This window comes from Scyliorhinus torazame, chromosome 7, assembly GCF_047496885.1.
Source record: "Scyliorhinus torazame isolate Kashiwa2021f chromosome 7, sScyTor2.1, whole genome shotgun sequence".
In the NCBI taxonomy this organism is placed as follows: Eukaryota; Metazoa; Chordata; class Chondrichthyes; order Carcharhiniformes; family Scyliorhinidae; genus Scyliorhinus; species Scyliorhinus torazame.
In genome coordinates, this window is record NC_092713.1 from 155,230,759 (window position 1) to 155,258,556 (window position 27,798).

At 49.4% G+C, this 27,798-nt stretch overlaps 1 protein-coding gene across 1 annotated transcript in view; it reads left to right on the forward strand.

Annotated features, from left to right (window-relative positions):
• Positions 1-27,142, forward strand: part of fam20b (FAM20B glycosaminoglycan xylosylkinase) — a 291,737-nt gene extending 264,595 nt beyond the window's left edge. The window contains exon 9 of the mRNA XM_072511691.1: positions 25,304-27,142. Within this exon, the coding sequence (XP_072367792.1) occupies positions 25,304-25,538 (235 nt within the window). The 3' untranslated portion in view covers positions 25,539-27,142. The remainder of the gene's footprint in view (positions 1-25,303) is intronic.
• The last annotated feature ends 656 nt before the right edge of the window (positions 27,143-27,798 follow it).

Here is a 27,798-nt window from a genome sequence, read left to right on the forward strand (position 1 = left end):
ATTATGACAGTAATGAGTGAAAAATTGACATTATCTTCCTCTGTCCATTGTCCTGGTTTTTCATGTTTTCATGGCTTAGATGGCAAAAAAGTGTTTTTTTCCTCTGAAAGGATCAATAAAGAGTTGAATTACTTGGAAGTAATGATACAGCTGATTGTTCTATTGACAGTAGGCCAGCTTTTCATCAAATGTAGGTTCTGGATCCAGAAATCCAGCGATGTACCTGACCAAAATTAGTGTGTTTTTGCAATCTTGGGTGAAATTTTGCAAGCCTTTACTCCGACACCAAGCCTCTTAACATTGAAATCAATGGGAAGTGCACCTGCAATTTTCCAGTAAGATACCCATTATGTCATTCAGGCCATGTTGGTAAATTCTCAGAAGATTCTGCCCTGTGCCTTTATTGTTCAAAGCTTGAGCATTGTTACATTGCTTTAGCTTAACATTCTCTCACCTTCTACATAACAAGTCAGGCAATATGTTTAATGGAGAGTTGGTGGTACCTGATAATTACAAATTTGTTTTGATTTGGGATATCATGGAGCACATAAATTGAAACTTAGTTTACAGTAATACCCTGAATCTCAAAGTTAGGGTACAATTTTGACAGAACGACTTAAATGTTTGAAGAAGCTATCGATGCACACCATTATTACAGATTGAATTGGACAGCAACATCCAGAATATGCACATACAGAATTAAATGTAAAATTCAGAAGTTGTGGTTTTAGTTACCCTGTTCCTGTGCAGGCTGCACCATGAATAGACTCTGTTGAAATACATCCATCATGTAAAATTGGGGTACTTACCATCAGCTACCCACTAAATGTTCCTGAAAAGGGCTGGTACATTCAGTAGTCCTAAAATTAATCTTATAGTCTGGAGTTGCATTCCTTCAGAAATTAATTAGGTTTGGAGATTTTTGAATTTTTTTTCCTGTCTCTTTTAGTTCCCTCTTGCAATCCCATATTTATTTCTCGCGCTATTTTGCTTTCTGCGCACAAGTTCAATATGTCTCATACAATGGTGTGTCTCAGTGTGAATTCTTCAATCTGGGTGAAGAGCTTTGCTATTGTTTGTTGTGCATACAGACACCTTAGATGTCCTATAGAGTGGGCTATGCTGTATCAGATGCTGGATTAAAGCCAACAAAAAGCTTTATGGCCAGCTGTTAATATAGTGAATCACTTACCGCAAGATCAAAGCAGGTATCTTTCCCCACTACTGTATGCTTTTAAAAAAGGATATTTGATATCAAACGTGAACAATAACAACACCACATTCCAACAAAACAGTTTGCACACTTTTCCATTTTTAGTGTCCCCCCGCCCCGCCGACGAACAGCTCCTCAAATATCGTCATGAACGGTTCACCATATCTCGAAGCCCTTTTCCGACCACCTTCAGGCAAACTCAACCTTTTCCAACCCAGCCAGGCCGCAACCCTGGTGGCGTATCCGACTTCCAATTCAAAAGAATCTGTTGCCGAGCAATTAGAGAGGCGAAGGCCATGACATCGGCCCCCTTCCCCTCCAGCAGCTCCGGCACCTCTGAAACCCCAAACATCACCACCATGGGGCCCTGCATCATTTTGGCTCCCAAACACTGCCTTGCAGAAGCTCTCCAACTTCTCGCACCCCAAAACATGTGAACATGATTCGCCAGCCCCCACCCACACTTCTCACATCCATCTGTTACCCCATCTGGGAAGAACTCACTTATTAAGCCCAAGTCATGTGTACCCTGTGCACCATTTTGAACTGAATCAAGCTCATTATAGCACAGGAGGAAATTGCGTTCACTCGCCACATCACCTCACGCCTGAGCCACCATCCTATCTCCTTCCCCAACTCCTCCTCCCACCTAATCCTTTCCATCAGCAGAACGGTAGCACAATGGTTAGCACTGTTGCTTCACAGTGCCAGGGTCTCAGGTTTGATTCCCGGCTTGGGTCACTGTGTGTGTGGAGTCTGCGCATTCTCCCCTGGGGCATGGGTTTCCTCTGGGTGCTCCGGTTTCCTCCCACAAGTCTCAAAAGACGTGCTTTTTAGGTGAACCGGCCATTCTGAATTCTCCCGCAGTGTACCCGAACAGGTGCCGGAGTGAGGCGACTAGGGGATTTTCACAATAACTTAATTGCAGTGTTAATTTAAGCCGATTTGTGAAAATAACAAAGATTACTATTATTGCCCTGCTCTCACAACCACCCGTATATGTCCCCGATCCTCCCCTGCCTCATCTGTGAGCAGCAGCATGTACTCAATAGTTGGGGGAACGTCGGTAGTTCCTGACGCGCGAAGTCCCGCACCTGCCAGTACCTAAACTCACTCCCCCCTCAGTAACTCAAACCTTTCCCCTAGCTCATCCAACCCAGCGAATTATCCTCCGAGAACATAACCTGACCCACTTCAAACCCTCCTCCTTCCACCACCTATACATCTCCCCCCCCCTCCCCCAAAAAAACAAAATTTTGTGGTTTCCATAGTGGGAACAGCATCAACATGTGGCGCAGTTTAAAGTGCCTCATCAACTGATTCCAGATCTTATCAGTCGACTCCATCGCTGGACTCCCCGTATACTTCCTCAGAGACAGCGGCAACGGGGCAGTCCCCAGAGCCCTCAAACACAGGCCCGACAGGACTCCTCTAACCTGATCCACTCCGCTCCGCCACCAACGCCTCACCTTCTCCACATTCGTCGCTCAATAGTAGTGCATCAGGTTCAGGAGCGCCAACCGCCTTCCCTGCCTCTACCTTTGTAGCAGGGCCCTCCTTACCCTTGGCACCTTCCCTGCCCACAAATGGTGAGACCAGCGCCTCTGGAAAAAGGCCTTGGGAAGAAAAATCTTGAGGGCCTGAAAAACAAACCGCAACCTTGTCAGCACATTCATCTTTACCACTTTCATCCTCCCTGCCAACATCAAGTGCAACGTATCCCGCCATTTAAAGTCCCCCTTAATCTCTTCCACTAACCCTGTCAAGTTCCAACTGTGCATTGTGGCCCACTCATGCGTTTCCTGAATCCCCAGATACCTATACCGCTCCCATGCCACCTTATGAGTCATGAGTAAGGTTTCAAAGTTGCAGGAGTGTACCGGCAGGCAGGAAGGTGGTTTAAAGTGTGTCTTCAATGCCAGGAGCATCCGGAATAAGGTGTGTGAACTTGCGGCATGGGTTGGTACCTGGGACTTCGATGTGGTGGCCATTTCGGAGACATGGATAGAGCAGGGACAGGAATGGTTGTTGCAGGTGCCGGGGTTTAGATATTTCAGTAAGCTCAGGGAAGGTGGTAAAAGAGGGGGAGGGGTGGCATTATTAGTCAAGGACAGTATTACGGTGGCAGAAAGGACGTTTGATGAGGACTCGTCTACTGAGGTAGTATGGGCTGAGGTTAGAAACCGGAAAGGAGAGGTCACCCTGTTAGGGGTTTTCTATAGGGGTTTTCCTCCGAGTAGAGGAAAGGATTGCAAAGATGATTCTGGATAGGAGCAAAAGCAACAGGGTAGTTGTTATGGGGCACTTTAACTTTCCAAATATTGACTGGAAACGCTATAGTTTGAGTACTTTAGATGGGTCTGTTTTTGTCCAATGTGTGCAGGAGGGTTTCCTGACACAGTATGTAGATAGGCCAATGAGAGGCGAGGCCATATTGGATTTGGTACTGGATAATGAACCAGGACAGGTGTTAGATTTGGAGGTAGGTAAGCACTTTGGTGATAGTGACCACAATTCGATTAAGTTTACTTTAGTGATGGAAAGGGATAGGTATATACCGCAGGGCAAGAGTTATATCTGGGGGAAAGGCAATTATGATGCGATGAGGCAAGACTTAGGATGCATCGGATGGAGAGGAAAACTGCAGGGGATGGGCACAATGAAAATGTGGAGCTTGTTCAAGGAACAGCTACTGCGTGTCCTTGATAAGTATGTACCCGTCAGGCAGGGAGGAAGTGGTCGAGCAAGGGAACCGTGGTTTACTGAAGCAGTCGAAACACTTGTCAAGAGGAAGACGGAGGCTTATGTAAAGATGAGACATGAAGGTTCAGTTAGGGCGCTCGAGAGTTACAAGTTAGCTAGGAAGGACCTAAAGAGAGAGCTAAGAAGAGCCAGGAGGGGATATGAGAAGTCTTTGGCAGGTAGGATCAAGGATAACCCTAAAGCTTTCTCTAGATATGTCAGGAATAAACGAATGACTAGGGTAAGCGTAGGGCCAGTCAAGGACAGTAGTGGGAAGTTGTGCTTGGAGTCCGAGGAGATAGGAGAGGTGCTAAATGAATATTTTTCGTCTGTCTTTTTCCTGTGTGAATACTATGTTGTCGAGGAGAATACTGAGATTCAGGCTACTAGACTAGAAGGGCTTGAGTTTCATAAAGAGGTGTTAGCAATTCTGGAAAGTGTGAAAATAGATAAGTCTCCTGGGCCGGATGAGATTTATCCTAGGATTCTCTGGGAAGCTAGGGAGGAGATTGCCGAGCCTTTGGCTTTGATCTTTAAGTCATCTTTGTCTATAGGAATAGTGCCAGAAGACTGGAGGATAGCAAATGTTGTCCCCTTGTTCAAGAAGGGGAGTAGACCAGTAACTATAGACCAGTAAACTAGTAACCGGTAACTGTAGACCAGTGAGCCTTACTTCTGTTGTGGGCAAAATCTTGGAAAGGTTTATAAGAGATAGGATGTATAATCATCTGGAAAGTAATAATTTGATTAGAGATAGTCAACACGGTTCCACCTTATTGAGTTCTTTGAGAAGGTGACCAAACAGATGGATGGGGGTAAAGCAGTTGATGTGGTGAATATGGATTTCAGTAAAGCGTTTGATAAGGTTCCCCACGGTAGGCTACTGCACAAAATACGGAGGCATGGGGTTCAGGGTGATTTAGCAGTTTGGATCAGAAATTGGCTAGCTGGAAGAAGACAAAGGGTGGTGGTTGATGGGAAATGTTCAGACTGGAGTCCAGTTACTAGTGGTGTACCACAAGGATCTGTTTTGGGGCCACTGCTGTTTGTCATTTTTATAAATGACCTGGAGGAGGGCGTAGAAGGATGGGTGAGTAAATTTGCAGATGACACCAAAGTCGGTGGAGTTGTGGACAGTGCGGAAAGATGTTACAAGTTACAGAGGGACATAGATAAGCTGCAGCGCTGGGCTGAGAGGTGGCAAATGGAGTTTAATGCAGAAAAGTGTGAGGTGATTCATTTTGGAAGGAATAACAGGAAGACAGAGTACTGGGCTAATGGTAAGATTCTTAGCAGTGTGGATGAGCAGAGAGATCTCGGTGTCCATTTACATAGATCCCTGAAAGTTGCCACCCAGGTTGAAAGGGTTGTTAAAAAGGAGTACGGTGTGTTAGCTTTTATTGGTAGAGGGATTGAGTTTCGGAGCCATGAGGTCATGTTGCAGCTGTACAAAACTCTGGTGCGGCCGCATTTGGAGTATTGCATGCAATTCTGGTCGCCGCATTATAGGAAGGATGTGGAAGCATTGGAAAGGGTGCAGAGGAGATTTACCAGAATGCTGCCTGGTATGGAGGGAAGATCTTATGAGGAAAGGCTGAGGGACTTGAGGCTGTTTTTATTAGAGAGAAGAAGGTTAAGAGGTGACTTAATTGAGGCATATAAGATGATCAGAGGATTGGATAGGGTGGACAGTGAGAGCCTTTTTCCTCAGATGGTGATGTCTGGCACGAGGGGACATAGCTTTAAATTGAGGGGAGATAGATATAGGACAGATGTTAGAGGTAGGTTCTTTACTCAGAGAGTAGTAAGGGCGTGGAATGCCCTGCCTGCAACAGTAGTGGACTCGTCAACACTAAGGGCATTCAAATGGTCATTGGATAGACATATGGACGATAAAGGAATAGTGTAGATGGGCTTTAGAGTGGTTTCACAGATCGGCGCAACATCGAGGGCCGAAGGGCCTGTACTGCGCTGTAATGTTCTATGTTCTAAATGGTAACGCCCCCTAAGTTTCCCCCTAAGAAAGCCATACTTTCCAACGGGTCTGACACAAACAACAACAGGTGCTGCTTACCCTCCCCACAACCCCTTGCCGAAGCACCATCACCAAAGGCTCAATAGCCAGCGCAAACAACAACTGCGACAGCGGGCATCCCTGCCTCGTCCCCGTCTGCAACTCAATATACCCCAAATTCGTCTTGTTGGTTCGAACACTAGCCATGGGGGATGCATACAACAATCAAATCAACGCAAAAAATTTCGGACTAAACCCAAACCTTCCCAGAGCTTCAAACGCATCCACTCTACCCGGTCGAATGCCTTCTCCGTGTACATGTACACGATCACCGTTGGTTATCGTCCCCCTGAAGGAGTCAGAATTATATTCAGCAGCCTCCTAATGTTACTGGAGTGCTGATCCCTTCTCACAAAACCCGTTTGGTCCTCAGAAACCGCCTCCGGGGCACACCCCTCCAACCTACACGCCAACATCTTCACCAGAACTTTAAAGTCTGTGTTTAGCAGAGAAATGGGCCTGTAGGACCCACACTCCAATGAATCCTTCCCCTTTTTCAGGATGAACGAAATCGATGCCTGCGCTATCGCAGCTGGCAACTCCCCTTTTTCCATTGCCTCACTAAACATACCCACCAGGTGAGGGACCAACTGCGTGTAAAACTCCGCCAGAAAGCTATCCGGCTCCGGGGTCTCCCCCCACTGCATCTTTTTAATGCATTCCATCACCTCCGTAACCCCAAAGGCTCCTCCAATGCCTGCTTCTTCCTGTCCTCCAACTCTGGGAACTCCAACCATCCAGCAACCGTCCCATTTCCTCCGCCTCCCCCACCGGCTCAACCTTGTACAACCCCTCATAGAAAGCCGTAAACACCTCATTTATCCTTTCCAGCTCGGACATCACCTCTCCCTTCTCCGCCCTCTCCTGCAAAATTTCCCTGGACAGTGCCTGATGCCACAATTGGTGAGCCAACATATGACTTGCCTTCTCCCCATGCTCATATTGCACTCCCCTTCACCCTTCGCAGTTGTCCCACCCCGTTACCTGTTGTCAACCGATCAAATTGCCCCTGCAATGTCTTCCTTGTTACCAACAGTTCACTCGTGGGGGCCGCCGAGTATCTCCTGTCCATCTCAACTATCTCGTCCAATAACCGCCCGTGCTCCTTCCTCTTCATCCTATCCCTGTGGGCCTTGAACAAAATAATTTCCCTTTGGACCACTGCCTTCAAGGCCTCCCAAAATGTAGCTGCTGATACCTCCCCACTCTGCTTTAGCTCCACATTGATCTTAATTACATAGAACAATACAGCGCAGTACAGGCCCTTCGGCCCACGATGTTGCACCGAAACAAAAGCCATCTAACCTACACTATGCCATTATCATCCATATGTTTATCCAATAAACTTTTAAATGCCCTCAATGTTGGCGAGTTCACTACTGTAGCAGGTAGGGCATTCCATGGCCTCACTACTCTTTGCGTAAAGAACCTACCTCTGACCTCTGTCCTATATCTATTACCCCTCAGTTTAAAGTTATGTCCCCTCGTGCCAGCCATATCCATCCGCAGGAGAAGGCTCTCACTGTCCACCCTATCCAATCCCCTGATCATTTTGTATGCCTCTATTAAGTCTCCTCTTAACCTTCTTCTCTCCAACGAAAACAACCTCAAGTCCATCAGCCTTTCCTCATAAGATTTTCCCTTCATACCAGGCAACATCCTGGTAAATCTCCTCTGCACCCGCTCCAAAGCCTCCACGTCCTTCCTATAATGCGGTGACCAGAACTGTACGCAATACTCCAAATGCGGCCGTACCAGAGTTCTGTACAGCTGCAACATGACCTCCCGACTCCGGAACTCAATCCCTCTACCAATAAAGGCCAACACTCCATAGGCCTTCTTCACAACCCTATCAACCTGGGTGGCAACTTTCAGGGATCTATGTACATGGACACCTAGATCCCTCTGCTCATCCACACTTTCAAGAACTTTACCATTAGCCAAATATTCCGCATTTCTGTTATTCCTTCCAAAGTGAATCACCTCACACTTCTCTACATTAAACTCCATTTGCCACCTCTCAGCCCAGCTCTGCAGCTTATCTATATCCCTCTGTAACCTGCTACATCCTTCCACACTATCGACAACACCACCGACTAATTAATTGCCAGTCTCATCCTCCCATAGAACTCCTTAACAGCCAAAAGTCCCAAGCCCAACCTCCACCCTGGTCTCTGCACCTTTTCCGAACAAAGCCACATATCTAAGCAGTGTGGTGCATGGTCTGAGATCGCAATCCCTGCATATTCCGCTCCTACTGTCCCCATCAGCACTGCCCGGTTAACCACGAAAAAAATCAATCCTAGAATGCACACTATACGCAAGCGAGAAGGAAGAGTACTCCCTCCCTCTCGGATTCCCAAACTTCCACGGACCCACCATCCCCATACTTTATATGAACTCTCCCAACTCTTTCACCGTTCTCGACCTTGCCATCAAACTCGGGCTCCACCTATCCAATCTTGGCTCCATTACACAGTGAAAATCCGCTCCCCCCCCACCCCACCCCTCGCACGCGCACACGCGCGCACACACACACACACCATGATCAACTGGTGAGTGTCCAGATCCGGAATCGCTCCCAGTAACCTCGTTACAAAACCAACATCATCCCAATTAGGTGCATATATGTTTGCCAACACCACTAGCGTCCCCTCTCACCCCTCACTCACCTCCCCGGCCCCCGTAAACCCCGTTTTCTTGCTCAACAAAGTGGCCTCAAACACCGAGTGAAACAGTTATCCCACCCATCCCTTCCTCAGCCGCCATCTGATCTTTCACCTGGAGGCGCGTCTCCTGCAAGAAAATCACCTCCGCCCTCAAGCTCTTTAGAACACTTTGGACCTGTTGACCGGCCCATTCAGTCCACGGACATTCCATGCCACAAATCTCACTGAAGGCTTGCATCTCCACCCCCCTCTAGTGTCCGCCATCACCCCACTTAGGCTCCGCCTCACCCATTCCCACTCGAAACAGGCCCACCCAAGATGTCCCCCGCCCATGACCACACTCACTCTCCATACGTGACGTGCCATGTTGCATTCCCCTGCCCACCCTCCCCCCACACTGGCCAACCATCGCAGCCTCGCCCCCCCCCCCCCCAGCCCCCCACTGCACTCCCACTCACTAGCTTTGCACGCTAGCATGGCGACTCCTGCCTGAACGTCTCCTCCAACACTCTCTCTTTCCCCCCACCCCCCATCCGTTCCTCCACACAACCCCGAAAAGCCCCGACAATACAACCCTTACAAAAACCAAACATCAAAAGACACAAAAGACCTCCACGAAAAGAACGTGGGAGCAATCCCCCCCCCCCCATAAACTTAACCCCCCCCCCCCCCCCATATCGGCAAACAAGAACAATAATACAACCCAACTTTTGTGGACATAACCTCTCCATCCTTCGTCACCATTCAGCTCTCCCCCAGCTTATAATCCCTGATAAAGTAATTTGCCTCCTCCGGCATCCCAAAGTAATATTCCTGGCCATCTTAGGTTACCCAAAGTCTGTTCGGGTACAACACCCCAAATTTAATCTGTTGCCGGTACAGCACTACGTTGGCCTTGTTGAACCCTGCTCGCATCCTGGCCAAGTCTGCTCCAGTGTTCTGATAAATCCGGACTCGATTTCCCTCCCATTCACAGACCAATTTTATCTAGACCCACTTCAGCATCTTTTCTTTGTCCAGAAACCTGTGTATCTGTACAATCACTGCCTGCAGTGGGTCCTCCCCTCTCAGCTTCTGCCTCAAGGACCTATTGGGCCGCTCCACCTCTGGTGCCTTGTCCAATACCTTTTACTCCACCAACCTGGCCAGCATCCTCAAGAAATAGTTTGTGACACTTGTTCCCTCTACTCCCTCCGGCAGACCCGCATTACGCAGGTTTTTCCACCTGGTCCTATTCTCCTGGTCCTCCACCTTCGACCGCAGTGACTTGCACACATCCCCCAGGATCGTCCCCTCCTCCTCCAAAGCCACAATATGATCACTCTGGTCGGACGCCACCCTCTGCACCTCCTGGATTGTCACCCCCTGTGTTTCGAGGCACTTTTCCACCCACTCGAGGGTTCCGCGAAGTGGTGCCACTGCTCCCTCAATCGCCTTCGACCAGTCGCTCTGCATCTCCATCCTTTGCTGCCGAAACTCCGCTTTAATGAAGCCTCTCAATTGCTCCATCTGCAGCTTTCCTGCCGCTTATGACTCTCCTCCAACTCTTTTGCCAGGTCCTTCACTGTTTTCAGCCGTGTCTGATAGCCCATAAACATGCCCATCCAGGGGAGAACTTCTTCCCTTACACTCTCCACTCCACTTTTCCGCCGAATCTACCCAAAACATGGGTGAAAAGGGCCAAAACCCACACCTTCAAGCAGATGCCGTCCTGCGTGCGACCACTCACTCTGTAGCCGCTATCGCAAGTTCTCTCACTTAAGTATACTTAATACTAATTCAGACTAATTGGGTGAAAGTCTTTATTCTTTCACATTGTGTGAGGCTAGCAAGTGAAACTAGTTTGAATAGTGTGTCTGTAAAACTTCAGACACTTCGACCAGTTTATTATTCAAATATTTTGCCCAGGTGGCCTTATTTGTGAGATGAACAAAGGACAAATACAAGTTTATAATTCAACCAAATTTATTATCAAACACAGTAAAAAGTTACCCCTTTAAATTATTACAGCTACAATAATCCCAAGATTCTTGATATTACCCGTATCAATTAATTTAATTGAGCTGCAGGTCAAATTCTCTGCGTCTTGGTTGTCTCCAGGCCTCTGTCTGCACGCTGCTTCCTTCTGTCCTCTGCTATTGAATCGTCTCTGTTGCATTGGCACCAAGTCTTTGCTGGGAGGGTCCTGGTGCTCGATTCTTATACCCCTCTTCGCGCCTTTCCAGAATTCTCTGATCCTCATCCAATGAGGTCTCGGGGCAGGGGTCGCAACACCCAAAGGAGTTGCCGATTGCACCTCTGCAGAACACAGGAACGCTCCCCCAGGGAATCATCTCCAGGTATATTGTCTGTACGTAACCTTAATCCATATGTGCTAATGGTGGGCAATCTGGGTGCCAGAAAGTCTAGTTTCTTCTGGGCAATCCACAACAACGATCCATTTGAATGGGACTGATTATCTCTTGATGTCCTGTTCTCAGGGCAGGCCCAGACTTGTCCTGACTGTCTCTGCTCTGTGTATTCAAACTTGGCTGTTTGAATTCCCATCAGGCCTGCCTGTGGGCTGACTGTGTGTGATTTAAAATGTCCAATTCTTAATTAGAATTGTCCAATTTATATATTGGGCCTAAAATTCAGGCCCATGTCCATTTTACCACCGTGTCAACTCAGTTTCCAGTGGAAATTCAATGGTGCAGCACTAATCTAGCATTTTGTCAGAGGCAAAGAAGATGTTACAGGAAAATATAAATTCAAAATGATTCTATGAGGCCTGGTGTTAGAGTAGTATTTGGAGAATTTTGGACAGCAAAATAACCGTTTTACACATGACTTCTAAGAACCTTGATGCTGGTATTGTATATAAACCTTTAACATCTGGGATGAGGAACACTTCACCAAAAGGATCTTAAACTGTTACGTGTTCTTTGTTTCTGTTTCTAGTTTGGGGAATCCAAGTTTAGATGAAAGAAGCATCCTCGCAGCAGTTTATCAATGTTGCATGTAAGTGAAAAGCTGCAAAGAAATTGCTCCAATTATCCAATCCAAAATCATTTTTGAAACATGAAAATAGACGTTCTGTTGAAATGCAAAAATGCAGTCGCATTGGTGCTGATCTCTCATTTGTACTAACAACTGTTCAAACAATATGATGTTTGGACATTTGTGAGGGTATGTTAACAATGCACTTGTAGCAAAATTCCTTATTCAACCTTATTAAGCTAAGAATCTTTGTTTTGGGGTGTTCATAATGTGGCACACGAGAGATGGCATGTCTATTTGTCACTATAGTCCTTCATACTGAGTAATGTAGAACTATGCAACAGGAAGGGCACTATCACTTCAGACCATTTTCATGCGCCTTTCAGTAGTAACATTGCCAGAGATCTGGGAGCAGGCCGTCCACTAATTTCATTTGGGTACAAGGTGACTCGGGGAGAAAATACTTTTGTTTAATTTGACTGTCAGTGCTCAAGTACGTTTGCCCACTGTCAGTGAGCAAACACAGTATATCAAGGCGGCACGGTAGCACAGTGGGTAGCACTGTTGCTTCACAGCTCTAGGGTCCCAGGTTCGATTCCTGGCTTGGGTCACTGTGCGGAGTCTGCAGTTTCTCATCAAAGGAAAAGCAAAATACTGCAGATGCTGGAACTCTGAAATGAAGCAGAAAATATTGGAAAAACTCAGCAGATCTGGCAGCCTCTGTTATTTTTTATAAACATTTTATTGAGGTATTTATAGTTTTATAACAGTAACAGAAGAAACAGTGTACATACAAATATAAACATAGTGCAAAAGCCGTCTTCCTCTCTCACAGGTCCCACCTTTTCTAGCCTCCTATTCTATACTAAACTACCCCTCCCCCCTTCTGCTAACGGTTAATTTTCCCTAAAGAAGTCGACAAACGGCTGCCACCTCCGGACGAACCCTAACATTGACCCTCTCAGGGCGAACTTGATTTTTGCGAGACAGAAGGCTAGCCATGTCAGTTAGCCAGGTCTCCAACTTTGGGGGCTTTGAGTCCCTCCAAGCTAATAATATCCGTCTCCGGGCTACCAGGGAAGCAAAGGCCAGAGCGTCTGCCTCTTTCTCCTCCTTGATTCCTGGGTCTTCCGACACCCCAAACATTACCACCTCTGGACTCAGTGCCACCCTTATTTTCAATACTTTGGACATGACCTCCGCAAACCCCTGCCAGAATCCCCTGAGCTTCGGGCATGCCCAGAACATATGAACATGGTTCGCTGGTCCTCCCGCACACCTTGCACACCTGTCTTCCACCCCAAAGAACCTACTCATCCGACCACTGTCATGTGGGTCCGGTGAACGACCTTAAACTGTATTAGGCTGAGCCTGGCACATGTTGTGGATGCGTTGACTCTGCTCAACGCATCCGCCCAGAGACCATCCTCTATCTCTCCTCCTAACTCCTCTTCCCATTTGTGTTTCAGCTCCCCAATCCGAGTTTCCTCTGACCCCATAAGCTCCTTATAAATGTCCAAAACCCTCACTTCTCCCATTCACACTCTGTAAATCACCCTGTCCTGTATCCCCATTGGTGGTAGGAGCGGGAAGGTCGAGACCTGCCTGCGTAGGAAGTCTCGCGCCTGCAGGTACCTAAATTCATTCCTTCCGTCAATTCAAATTTCACCTCCAGTTCCCTCAAGCTGGAAAGCTCCCTTCTATAAACATATCGCCCATCCTCTCGATCCCTGCTCTCTGCCACCTCCGGAACCCTCCATCTAACTACCTTGGGGCAAACCTGTGATTATTGCAAATTGGGGACCAGACCGATGCTCCCTCTGCTCCCACATGTCTCCTCCATTACCCCCAGACTCTCAGGGCCGTGACCACCACGGGGCTGGTGGAGTAGCGTGCCGGCGGGAACGCCCCCAAACTAGTGCCGTTACAAGATGCCGCCTCTACTCGCTCCCCCCCCCCCCCCACCCCCCGCCAACCACTCACTTCCTAATCATGGCTGTATTCGCCGCCCAGTAATAATTACTAAAGTTCGGGAGTGCCAGCCCGCCCTCCCCACGGCTGCGCTCCAACATCCCCTTTTTAACTCGCGCGGGGTCTTACCCGCCCATACAAAGTCCGAGATCACGTTGTTGACCCATTTAAAAAAGGACCGAGGAATGGGGAGACACTGAAACACAAACAGGAATCTCGGGAGAACCGTCATTTTCACTGTCTGTACACACGCAACCAGTGACAGTGGGAGCACGTACCACCTCCGAAAATCCTCCTTCGTTTGGTCTACTAGTCGGGGCAGATTAAACTTGTGCAGCCGTTCCCATTCCCGCGCCACCTGGATGCCTAGGTACCGAAAACCTCCACCTACCACTCTATACGGCAGCTCCCCCAATTGCCTCTCCTGCCCCCTTGCCTGGATCGCGAAAATCTCGCTTTTCCCCATGTTCAATTTATAACCTGAAAACCGGCCAAAATCCCCCAGAATCCCCATAATTTCTTCCATCCCTTCCAATGGGTCCGACGCATATGAGAACAGATCGTCCGCGTACAGCGAGACTCTGTGTTCTACCCCTCCCCGGACCAATCCCTTCCAGCCCTTTGAAGCTCTCAACGCAATTGCCAGCGGTTCTATGGCCAGTGCGAACAACAGCGGGGAGAGGGGGCATCCATGCCTCGTCCCCTGGTGCAGCCTAAAATAGTCCGATGTCAGCCTGTTCGTTCGAACACTCGCCATGGGTGCCTGATACTGCAGCCTGACCCAGTCAATGAAGCCCCGCCCCAATACCTCCGACAGATAATCCCATTCCACCCGGCCAAATGCCTTCTCTGCGTCCATTGCGACCACTACCTCGACGTCCCTACCCTCTGGAGGCATCATGATAACATTCAACAGCCTTCATACGTTGGCCGCCAACTGCCTCCCCTTAAATCCCATCTGGTCCTCCCCAATCACGTCCGGGATGCAGTCCTCAATCCTTGAGGACAAGATCTTAACCAACAATTTGGCATATACATTTAGGAGGGAGATCGGTCTGTAGGACCCGCACAACTCCGGGTCCTTATCCCGCTTCAGGACCAATGAGATAGTAGCCTGTGACGTCGTCGGGAGAAGCCCCCCCATCTCCCTTGACTCATTAAATGACCTCATCAGCAGTGGCCCCGGCATCCCAGAGAACCTTTTGTATAACTCCACAGGGTACCCATCCGGTCCCGGGGCTTTACCCGACTGCATGGCCTTCAGCCCTCCTGCTATCTCTTCCAACCCGATCGGGGCCCCCAGCCCTTCTACCAAGTGCTCATCAACCTTCGGGAACTTCAACCCCCCTGCGAATTGCCTCATCCTCTCCGGCCCAGCTGGGTGTTCCGACTCGTACAGTCTGCTGTAGAATTCCTCGAACGCCTTACCAACCCCAGCTGAATCGCCGACCCGGTTCCCAACTCTGTCCCTTATTTTCCCAATCTCCCTGGCCGCCTCCCGCTTTCTAAGCTGCTGCGCAAGCATTCTACTGGCCTTCTCCCCATATTCATAGATCGCCTTCCTCAGCTGCTCTACCGCTTTCTCTGTAGTTAACAAGCCAAACTCCGCCTGTAGCCTCCATCGTTCCCTTAAAAGCCCTGCCTCTGGGGCCTCCGCATAACTCCTGTTGACCTGTGGTATTTCCTTTATCAGTCGGTCTGTCTCTGCTGAGTCTGCCTTCTCCCTGTGGGCCCATATCGAGATCAGCTCCCCTCTAACCACCGCCTTCAGCGCATCCTAGACCACCCCAGCCGAAACCTCCCCCGTGTTGTTGACTTCCACGTAGTTCTGGATACATTTCGTCAGCCGCCCACTCACCTCCTCGTCAGCTAAAAGTCCCACGTCCAGCCTCCAGTGCGGGCGCTGGCTACCCTCCTTGCTCACCTGTAGGTCAATCCAGTGCAGGGCATGATCTGAGATCGTGATCGTGAGTACTCAGTGTCCACTACCCCCGTCAGTAAAGCCCTATTCAGGATAAAAAAGTCAATGCACGTGCGAGTAGAAGGAAAACGCCTTCACTCTCGGCCGCCCAAATCTCCATGGGTCCACGCCCCCCCCCCCCACACCCCCATCTGCTCCATAAACCCCTTTAGCTCCTTTGCCATTGCTGGTACCCTGCGTGTCTTTGAGCTAGATCGGTCTAGCCCTGGGTTAATATGTTGAAGTCCCCCCCTCCCATTACCAACTTATGCGAATCCAGATCCGGGATCTTCCCCAACTTCCTCCTTATGAACGCCACGTCATCCCAATTCGGCACGTACACATTCACGAGTACCAGCGGCAGCCCCTCCAGCTTTCCACTGACCATTATGTACCGACCCCCCCACATCCGCAAGTATTCTTCCCGCTTCGAATGACACTCGCTTTTTAATCAGGATCGCGACCCCTCTAGTCTTCGAGTCCAGCCCCGAGTGAAAAACCTGTCTGACCCATCCCTTCCTTAATCTAACCTTGTTTTCTTTAATAAATTTAGTGTACCCAATTAATTTTTTCCAATTAAGGGGCAATTTAGCGTGGCCAATCCACCTAGCCTGCACATCTTTGGGTTGTGGGGGCGAAACCCACGCAAACACACATTTAAAAGCTGACCTGTATTGGCCGACAATTGCTGATCCTTGACGAGCCTGACTGGTCTTTCAAAATCACTTCTGGGAGGCAGGACTCGAACCGCGTGCCAGCACTTTTGTATGTAATTAGCGTCCATGTTCAAAAGCGCAATTGATTATTATGACCCATATTCCCTAGAGTCCTTGTCCTTTTTCTTTAAAGTCCAACAAAGGGGCAATTTAACGCGCCCAATCCACCTAGCCTGCACATCTTTGGGTTGTGGGGGCGAAACCCACACAGACATGGGGAGAATGTGCAAACTCCACACGGACAGTGACCCAGAGCCAGGATCGAACCTGAGACCTCGGCGCCGTGAGGCTACAGGGGTAACCCACTGCGTCACCGTGTTTGCCCCTTAATCTAACCTGATCAGTTACTCTAAGGAGCGTCTCCTGCAACATTGCCATGTCCGCCTTCAGTCCCCTCAAATGCGCCCTCTTAACCGGCCCATTTAGCCCTCTTACATTCCATGTGATCAGCCTGGATGGGGGGCTTCTCGCCCACCCCCCCCCCCCCCTCCGCCCCCCACCCCGCCGCCAGTCAGCCATCCCCTTTCTTGGGCCAGTCTCCAGCCCGCGCCCCACGCATCCGCAGGCCCGTCCCCCGGCAGCCTCCGTCCCCGACCTCCCTGTTGTCCCACAGCAAAAGTCCCTCCCCCGACAGCAGAACATTTCCCCCCTACCCCTCCTAGTAACGCACTATACACACAGCCCCCTCCAACAAACATACCATCTGTTCACCCCCCACTGCGCTTCCATGAGCTAGCCCGCCCAGCTAGCTTGGTGGCCCCGCCCATGGCACCAGACATTTTCCAACCTGTCCCTCCAGCCGACACACATATGCAAACATAAACAATCCCAACCCAAATGCCCAAAAGACACTGGCAAAGAAAATCAAAAAGAAGATCAAACATCTAACATTCACACCTCCATCCCCCATCAGTGCAAATGCAAATTTTAACTCGAGCAGCTCATCCGCAGACCCCAACTCAATACAAAAGGCATTACAAGTAATATTCAAAGACAAAAACTTTTCTTTTAAAAAAAATTAAAATAACTAAAGAGCAGGAAAAAAAATCACATGAGCACTGCAGTGAAGTTCAGTCCAAACATCTCAGTCCGCTACCAGCCCTTTCCTTCTCGCGAATGTCATCGCTTCCTCGGGCGACTCGAAGTAGAAATGTTGCTCTTCGTGCGTAACCCAAAGACGGGATGGGTACAGTAGTCCAAACTTTACCTTCTTCTTAAAAAGGGTTGATTTTATCTGGTTGAACATTGCTCTTCTCCTGGCCACATCCGCGCTCAGATCCTGATACATACGCAGGAAACTGTCATCCCATTTGCAGCTCCGTGTCTGCCTGGCCCACCATAGAATGCACTTCTTGTCCAGGTACCTGTGGAATCTCACCACCATTGCTCTCGGGAGGTCACCTACACGTGGCTTCCTCGCTAGCGCTCTGTGCGCCCTGTTGGTCTGTTCTGTTGGTCTCTCAACATTCCCACCTCCGACTTCTGGTTGCGGCTATGCGGAGCTAAGCCGCACGAATCGGCAGCTCCCGCGAAGACGGACTTTCGGGCTCGATAGAAGAGCCCCAACGGGACTTTTCACACAGCCAACCCGTGGGGAAGAGAGGAGAGAGGTCCCCCACTAACCTGTATGGACCGGACCCACAGCGAAACGGCCAATAAAACGGCACTGGAGCAGCGGGAGAAGAAGGGTAAAATAAACAAAATGGCGGCGGCCGGGGACAAAGAAGAGATGCAAGAATTCATCAAGCGCTGCTTCGAGGGGCTGCGCAAGGAGATGGTGGCGCCTATGCTGGCAATAATTGAAGGACTTGGGGCAACCCAGAAAGCCCACGAGGTGAAGATCCAGGAGATCCAGGACAAAGTGAGTGAGAATGAGGACGAGCTCTTGGGCCTGGCGGTGAGAGTGGAGCGGCACGAGGCGCTACACAAGACGTGGGCGGGAAGACTCGAAGATCTGGAGAACAGGTTGAGGAGAAACAATTTGAGGATCCTGGGTCTCCCAGAAGGAGTGGAGGGGGCCGACGCCGCGGCATATGCGGGCACAATGATCGGGGCGCTGATGGGCGCTCAGGCCCCGCCGGTGTTACTGGAGCTGGAAGGGGCGCACCGGGTGCTGGCGAGGAAGCCCAAGGCAAACGAGCCGCCAAGGGCGATGGTGGTGAGATTTCACCGGTTCACAGACAGAGAGAGGGTCCTGAAATGGGCCAAGAAGGAGCGGAGCAGCAAGTGGGACAGTGCTGAGATTAGAATATACTCTGACTGGAGCACGGAGGTCGCTAAGCGGAGAGCGGGTTTCAACCGGGCCAAAGCGGTGCTGCATCGGAAAGGAGTGAAATTTGGAATGTTGCAGCCAGCGCGACTGTGGGTCACATATAACGGCCAACACCACTACTTCGAAACGCCCGAAGAGGCATGGACCTTTATATTAACTAAAAGTTGGACTCTAATTGACGGTTTGTGAGGGTGGGGGGTATTTGAGGGTTGAAGTATGATGGCGGTTGTATATAGGGGGGCAAGCACGCGCAGGGAAGGTTTTTTTTGGGCTGGGGACGAGAGACAAGGCCGCAACAGAAGCTGCGTCGGGGGGCGGGGCAGGCTCTGGAAAGCGCAGGGTTTTTCTCCCGCACGCGGGAAGAAAGGTGGGAGGGGGAGTGTAGGAACGTCTACTGATGGGGAGATTCCCACATGGGGGGGTCAAAGGGATGGCGGGGGAAGCCAGGGTCAGCAGGCATCAGCTGACTTACGGGAGTGATATGGGGGGAGCAAAAAAGCTAGACAGGGATCTAGCGGGGGGGGGGGGGGGGGGGGGCGGGGGGGGGGGAAGGAAACAGGGTTGCTGCTGCACTGGCCAAAAGGGAATGGGACACAGAAGAGGTGGCCGGGACGGAGGTGAGGGAGACACGGACACGGGACTGGCCCAGAAAAGGAGATGGCTAGTCGGCGGGGGGGGGGGGGAAGAGAATCCGGCTGATAACGTGGAACGTGAGGGGCCTGAACGGACCAGTGAAGAGGGCTCGAGTGTTCGCGCACTTGAAGGGACTGAAGGTAGACGTGGCTATGCTCCAAGAGACACACCTGAAGGTGGCGGACCAGGTTAGGTTAAGAAGGGGATGTGTAGGACGGGTATTTCACTCGGGATTGGACGTGAAAAACAGAGGGGTGGCAATTCTGGTGGGAAAACATGTGCCATTTGAGGCCAAGACTATCGTAGCGGACAATGGAGGGAGGTACGTGATGGTGAGTGGTAGGTTGCAAGGGACGTGGGTGGTGTTGGTAAATGTATACGCCCCCAAACTGGGATGATGCTGGATTTATGAAGCGCATGTTGGGGCGCATCCCGGACCTGGAGGTAGGAGGACTGATAATGGGAGGGGACTTTAACACAATGCTGGACCCAGCACTGGACCGCTCCAGATCAAGGACGGGGAAAGAGGCCGGCGGCGGCCAGGGTGCTCAGGGGGTTTATGGACCAGATGGGGGGAGTGGACCCATGGAGGTTTGCAAGACCGCAGGCCAGGGAATTTTCTTTCTTCTCCCACGTGCACAAGGCATACTCCCGGATAGACTTCTTTGTGCTGGGCAGGGCGCTCATCCTGAGGGTGGAGGGGACGGAGTATTCGGCCATAGCCGTTTCGGACCATGCCCCGCACTGGGTGGAAGTGGGGCTGGGAGAGGAGCGGGACTGTTGGCAGATGAGGTGGTGTGTGGTAAGGTAAGGGGGTGTATTGAAAGGTACTTGGAGGCCAACGACAACGGAGAGGTGCGAGTGGGGGGTGGTATGGGAGGCGTTGAAGGCGGTGATCAGGGGAGAGCTAATCTCCATCAGGGCTCATAGGGAGAAGACAGAGGGCAGGGAAAGGGAGAGGCTAGTGGGGGAGGTTTTGCGAGTGGACAGGAGATATGCAGAGGGCCCCGGAGGAAAGATTACTTGGGGAAAGGCGACGGCTCTAGACGGAGTTTGACCTGTTGACCACGGGGAAGGCGGAGGCACAGTGGAGGGAAGGCGCAGGGGGCGACCTACGAGTAACGGGGAAAAGGCCAGTCGGAAGCTGGCACACCAGCTCCGTAAGAGGGCGGCAGCGAGGGAAAGAGGGGGAGTCAAAGATGGGTGGGGAGCCATGGCCCAGAGTGCAACGGAAATAAACAGGGTATTCAAGGCCTTCTATGAAGAGCTGTACAGATCCCAGCCCCCAGGGGGGGGAAGAGGGGATGGGAAGATTCCTGGACCAACTGTGGTTCCCGAGGGTGGAGGAGCAAGAGGTGGCTGGTTTGGGGGCACCAATCGGGTTGGAGGAGCTGAGTAAGGGTTTGGGGAGCATGCAGGCGGGGAAGGCCCTGGGGCCGGACGGGTTCCGGTGGAGTTCTACAGAAAGTACGTAGACCTGTTGGCCCCGCTACTAGTGAGGACCTTTAACGAGGCAAGAGAGGAGGGGACCCTGCCCCTGACAGTGTCGGAGGCGACAATTTCCTTGATTCTGAAGCGAGACAAGGACCCACTGCAATGTGGATCGTACAGGCCGATTTCGCTCCTTAATGTGGACGCTAAGCTATTGGCAAAAGTGCTGGCCACGAGGATTGAGGACTGTATCCCGGAGGTGATACATGAGGACCAGACGGGACTTGTAAAGGGCAGGCAATTAAATACGAATGTGTGGCGGCTCTTAAACGTGATAATGATGCCATCGGAGGAGGGAGAGGCGGAGATAGTGGCAGCCATGGACGCGGGAAAAGGCCTTTGGCCGAGTTGAGTGGGAGTACCTCTGGGAGGTGTTGCGTAGGTTTGGGTTCGGGGGAGGGTTTATTAGCTGGATTAGGCTCCTTTACAGCGCCCCGGTGGCAAGTGTGGTGACGAACTGGCGGAGGTCGGAGTACTTTCGGCTGTACCGAGGAACGAGGCAGGGGTGCCCTCTGTCCCCCCTGTTGTTTGTATTGGCGATCGAACCCGTGGCCATATCACTGAGGGAGTCTAATAAATGGAGGGGGGTGGTCCGCGAGGGAGAAGAGCATCGGGTGTCGCTATACGCGGACGACCTGCTGCTATACGTGGTGGACCCAATGGAGGGGCTGGTGGAGGTCATGCAGACTTTGAGGGAGCTTGGGGAGTTCCCGGGCTATAAGCTCAATGTAGGGAAGAGCGAGCTTTTTGTACTACAGGCAGGGGACCAAGAAAGAGGGATAGGGGACCTACCGCTGAGGAGGGCAGAGGGGAGCTTTCGGTATCTAGGGATCCAGATAGCCAGGAGCTGGGGGGCCCTACACAAACTGAATCTGACGAGGTTGGTGGACCAAAAGATGGGACATGTTGTCGCTCTCGTTGGCGGGTAGAGTGCAGTCGGTAAAAATGGTGGTCCTTCCGAGGTTTTTGTTTGTGTTCCAGTGCCTCCCCATCGTGATCACCAAAGGCTTTTTCAAGAGAGTAGGTAGGAGTATTATGGGGTTTGTGTGGGCGGACAAAACCCCGAGGGTAAGGAGAGGGTTCCTGGAGCGCAGTAGGGACCGAGGAGGGCTGGCGCTGCCAAACCTAGGGAGCTACTACTGGGCAGCAAACGTGGCGATGATGCGTAAGTGGGTTATGGAGGGAGAGGGGGCGGCATGGAAGGGGATGGAAATGGCGTCCTGCAAAGGAACGAGCTTGGGGGCGCTGGTGATGGCACCGTTACCGCTCTCGCCATCAAAGTACACCACGAGCCCGGTGGTGGCGGCAACGTTAAGGATCTGGGGCCAGTGGAGACGGCATAGGGTGCAGTCGGAGCCTCGGTGTGGTCCCCGATCAGGGGTAACCACCGGTTTGTCCCGGGGAAGATGGACGGGGGGTTCCAGGGCTGGCACCGGGTGGGGATTAGAAGAATGAGGGACCTGTTCATCGACGGGACATTTGGGAGCCTAGGGGCACTGGAGGAGAAGTTTGAGCTACCCCCGGGAAATGCATTCAGATATATGCAGGTGAGGGCTTTTGTGAGGCGACAGGTCAGGGAATTCCCGCTGCTCCCGACACAGGAAATTCAAGACAGGGTGATCTTGGGTGTATGGGTCGGGGAGGGCAAGGTTTCGGCAATACACCAAGAGATAAAAGAAGAGGGGGAAGAGCTAGCAGAAGAGTTGAAGGGTAAATGGGAGGAGGAGCTGGGGGAGGAGATCGAAGAAGGTTTGTGGGCTGATGCCCTGGGTAGGGTCAATTCCTCCTCCTCATGTGCCAGGCTCAGCCCGATATAATTTAAGGTGGTTCACAGAGCGCACTTGACGGGGGCGAGGTTGAGTAGGTTCTTTAGGGTAGAGGACAGATGTGGAAGGTGTTCAGGGAGTCCGGCGAACCATGTCCATATGTTTTAGTCATGCCCGGCACTGGAGGGGTTCTGGAGAGGAGTGGCGGGAGCAATATCTCAGTTGGTGAAAGTCCGGGTCAAGCCAAGCTGGGGGCTAGCAATATTTGGAGTAGTGGACGAGCCGGGAGTGCAGGAGGCGAAAGAGGCCGGCATTGTGGCCTTTGCGTCCCTAGTAGCCCGGCGAAGGATCTTGCTAATGTGGAAGGAGGCGAAGCCCCCTAGCGTGGAGGCCTGGACAAACGACATGGCTGGGTTCATAAAGTTGGAAAGGATTAAGTTTGCCTTAAGGGGATCTGCGCAGGGGTTTTACAGGCGGTGGCAACCGTTCCAAGACTACCTCGCGGAGCGTTAGAGGAAGGTCGGTCAGCAGCAACCCTGGGGGGGGGGGGGAAACGAGAGGTTGCTTGAGGGGACGGACGAGCGGGCAATAACATGGAGGGTGGGGGAAACTGGCACGAACAGGCGAGAGCCAGTGTATAAAGCTCTGTAAATATATCATCTTACCATGTATATATCTTGCTCAGGGCGATTTTGTGTTATTTTGTTACGGGGGGGGGGGGGGGGGGGGGTTTATTGTTTATAAGGGGAAAAATTTGTTTTGTTTTGTTAAAAAACTTTAATAAATATATATATTTTTTAAAACATTCCCACCTCCAGCTCCACTGTAACTTGGTGCTCCTCCTGCTCATTCAGTGCCTTCTCTACTTTCTGGATCGCCCGATCTTGAGTATCCAGTCTGAGTTCCAGCCGCGCAATCGACTCCTTAATCGGGTCCAAGCATTCCTGTTCCTGCTTGGCGAAGCCCTCCTGTATAAACTGCATCAACTGCTCCGTCGACCGCTGGGTCGTCATCCGGTCCTCTGCCATGCTTTCTCCCATTGCAGCCTCGGTCCAAGCCTCCTCCATTCGCCTATTTCTTCCTTTGCAAGCACTCCTGGTCCCCTCTCCATGCACTGATGTAGGATTCCTCATCACAATTGCATCCAACATCAGTTTTCCACTTCAGATCCGACAACAAATTGGGATAAAAGGTCCAAAGTTTCAACCCGAGCGGGAGCCACCAAATGTGTGACCTACTCCTTCATAGCTGCCACCGGAAGTCCTGGCAGCCTATGTTTAGAGAGAAACAGAGTCCATATGACTTCTTCAGAACTAAAGAAAGGGAGAATATTGACGGATTTACACTGTTTAAGAAGGGGTGAAGTAGCTGGAGCAGAGTAGAAGGTATGGGATAGGTGGGAACTAGGAGAGATTGGATAATCCTCCTAGTTCTGCCTCCTTCTGAGATACCCACCAGTGAAATGTGCCCCATCTACAAGATGCATGGCAGGTCTGACAACACTCCCCCCCCCCCCCCCCCCCCCCCAAAAAAAAAAAACTAGCAATCTCTGGCATTGAGGAAGCCAAGTAGAGCAGACGCACAAGAACATCACCACTATCTGCAAGTTATGTACCATTCTGACTGAGAAATAAATTGCTATTCCTTAATCGTCACTAGGCCACTGTCGAGGGCAGGGGGGTGATAATAACACCGCAGAGAGCTGAGCACTTCTGCTCCTCAATCTATGCCATGGTCTGACCCCCTGCTTGTCTGCTGAGTACACATCTACACCCATCACCTGTACGTGATGTGCCGGGGGGAGGGGGAAGAGAATTCTGGACCCTCATGGTCTGGAAAATGGGGCTAGGGTTTGGAGGTCGGCCAGCATTGCAGAAGAAAGTGCCAGAGGTGTCATACTTGTTGTGGTAAAGATTTTTTAAAGTGTCACACACAAGCGTCCACCACTGCCCCACTCTTCCGATGGCAACGCCGCCCCCCCCCCCCAATGTCCTCTGTGATCCTTGCTATGCTTAGCCTTCTTTGCACTATTGCAGGTGTTTCCCCAGGATGCACATCAGATGTGGTGGCAGCCTGTTGCTTACCACGTCCTATGGTCTTTGCCCCTGGCAGGTGTCCTCTGGGTCGGATGGCCCCGGCACACTTGCCGGCAGTACATGCACAGCCACCTGTTCGGATGCGAGACGCAGTGTCGTCAGCGGGGTGGAACTCGGGGGAGCTGGTTGTGAACTAGTGTCCCTCCTACTAGTTGGTGCCCACAGGCCCTGGGGTTCACCTCGGGACGGAGGGGCAGCTGGATTGAGCCAGGTTCAGGATAAGGACTGACATGAGAAATCTCGTCACTCAAAAGTTGTGAATCTTTGGAATTCTCTACCCCAGAGAGTTGTCAATGTAGTACCATTGAATATAAAGCAGTAGATAGAATTTTGGGATCATAGGAAATCTGTGGGTATGGGAAGCAGGCATGAAAGTGGATTTCCCCAGCCACAATCATTATGAATGGTGGAGCAGGCTCAATGATCGCCTTCGGTCCTAACTCTAATGTTCTTTTGTTCACACATTGTGTTTGAATTCTTTACCCTATTGTGCCATCTACAAAACATTTATAATTTTCACTATTTTTGGTAAAACAACAAAGTTATTGCAAAAATTTAAAGTGAATTTCCAATGATATTTGCATGTGCTTTTATTACTCCGTTTGAACTCTTGTTTCCATAGTCTTCACACTCATCACTTATATAAAGTAATTTTTGAATTGTTTTCATTTTGCTTTGTTTTGCCAAATTTCTGTATAGATGTGACTTTCTTTTTTGGCAGTATTAGAGTATCTACCTGGAACAGGTTAAACTACCTAAAGAATGGAGTTCTGAGTACTGCTATGCGGACTGCAATGTCACATGATCCAATAACCCCAGTTTTGACAGATGCACATTTGGAGGCCATGGACCGACGACTGATGGGTATTGTAGCAACTATCAAGCAGTGCATTGAACAATTTGGGACAGACAGTGTGCTGGTGGAAGACAGAATGAAATTATCACACTTGAAATAAGGTGTTTGAAATGCAAGTTGAATAATACTGCTGCTCTACATAAAGTCAAAAAAACAGCGCTAACTGCACAGTATGGAGTACAAACTCAAGGAAATGTTTCCATTCCCTTTAAGGGTATAAATTATTTGGAAAAGCAAGCTTATTCCTAGGACAGGTACTGGAATATCAGTTGGCTCAACTGGATTTTACCGACCCACTGGATGCATTGACAAACAGATGAACATAAATTGGGGCAATAAAATTGCTTTCTGAAGTAATGCTTTCACATGATCTTTATTGCAACCATAGGCATGTTCTTCGGGGTTTCGTATTTTGTCAAATAATGCAGATGTGTTTTAAGTGTCCTAAAGAAAGGTGATAAATCTCTGCATATTCTGACATCTGATATCTTAAGGGAGTGTAGGAACATTTAGTTTCTTGATCTTACACTGCCAATAGTCGAATCCAGAACATTCTCCAATTGGATTAGCTTTTAATTTACCAACCCGTCTTAGCTACGTTGAAGGTTCTTACATGGACAAATTACAACTCCCACTAATGCAGGTCCTATCTCATTGTTTTTCTGCCAGAAATTGAAATTAAGTTTTAAAAATTGCCTATACAGTACAGAAACGCTATTACTGCAGAATCTGAATGAGTGCCCTTAATTTCTGTGAATTCGATCATATCCATTGTTTAACTTAAACTTCAGAACATAATATTTATTTTTTTACTTTGACTTGTGAGCATTTAAAATTGTTTAACTGCTGGGATTAAGGTAAAAGTTTTTTTTTGTAACAGTGTTCAATCAGACTTATCCTATCATTAAGAGTGCAAATGGTGAACTTCAAACCATAATTTGTATAAATGCTGTAATGTTCAATCCACAACCAGTTTGAATCTCAGCAGCTAACAGACATTCAAACTTACCCATTGGGAAACTTTAGTCTCAATCAGGCCACACTGTTGGGTAGTGTTAAGGAAGGGAGGCATAGCCAATAATGCTGTGCAGCACTTAAACATGGGACCAACTGAACAGTTTTTGTTCCATTCTTGGGACTGTTCTGAAGAACAGCTTGGGCTGTAAGAAAGTTGTGAATTTGTAAGTTTACTGTATTTTGAGTGATTTTTTAAAAATTGGGACTTTGTTGGTGGTAACAGAACAGAATGTTTAATTGTTTGTTTATTGATTTTAAAAAGTGTTGGGGTTCTTAGCTTTATACTGCGCTAAGTTTGAGCAGTTGGTTTCCTATTTTGACATTTATGTGCACTAAACGTCACAGTGGAACTTTGAATGTTGATGGCCAATGGCAGTTCTTCTCCCCTTCAATTTATTATCCACCGGCTTTTGGTTGGATGTTTACAATAACTCTTGCCAAGCAGGAAGGCTTGGACTGTTCAAATCAACGATTCAAAACTTTAGCAAGACATGGAAACTTTTTTTGAAGTAAAAATAATAAAGTGGTGTATAAATAATTATACAGATAATTTATTTGTTGGGAGTAGTCTGGAGCTGTGGTTTAAATTCTGTTCACCCACTTGCTTGGAAAATAATGTTCTGATCACCATAATGTGTAGGATGATGCCCTTCTATTTTAATAATAAAAAAGCACAGCTTCAACAAATTTGCCTTTTCATCAGTGCATTATAAGATTTATTAAAGATCAGTCAGTAATGTTTCTTGTCATTTGCTGTTAGCCTATTTGTGTCCCTATATTTATTTTAGAATGGTTACTTTCATGTTAAAAAATATGTTGCAAGATCCTCCCTAGAAGGCAGGCAGGTATTCTTCTCAAAGACGCCTGCTAATTACGTCGTAACGTGGTTGCGTAGCTTGCCTTTCTTACTTTCTCCTTCTCTCTGGCTTTTGGCCAAATGGAAAGTTGTCAGTCTACAGCTCCAATAATTTACTGAGGACCACTTCTCTGGTGAGTTCCTCCCTTCTATTTCCTGATTTATTGCTTCTGGCAAGTTACTTATATCCTCATAGTGAAGCAGAATGGTCAATTCATTTGCCTTATTTTTCATTGTCAATTCTCTAAACTCACTGTAGGACCAACGCTCACTTTATTAACTCATTTCTTTTTAACATATTTAGAGAAACTCTTGCTATCTTTTTATATTTCTGGCTAGTTTACTCTCAAACTCTCCCATTTCCCTCCTTATTAATCTTTTAGTCATATTTTCCTGTTCCTTATCTTCTGACCTTCCACTGTATCTGCCATCTGAAATATCTCCTTTAATGTTGACCACTGCATTTCTGTTGACCTATCCCTTATCC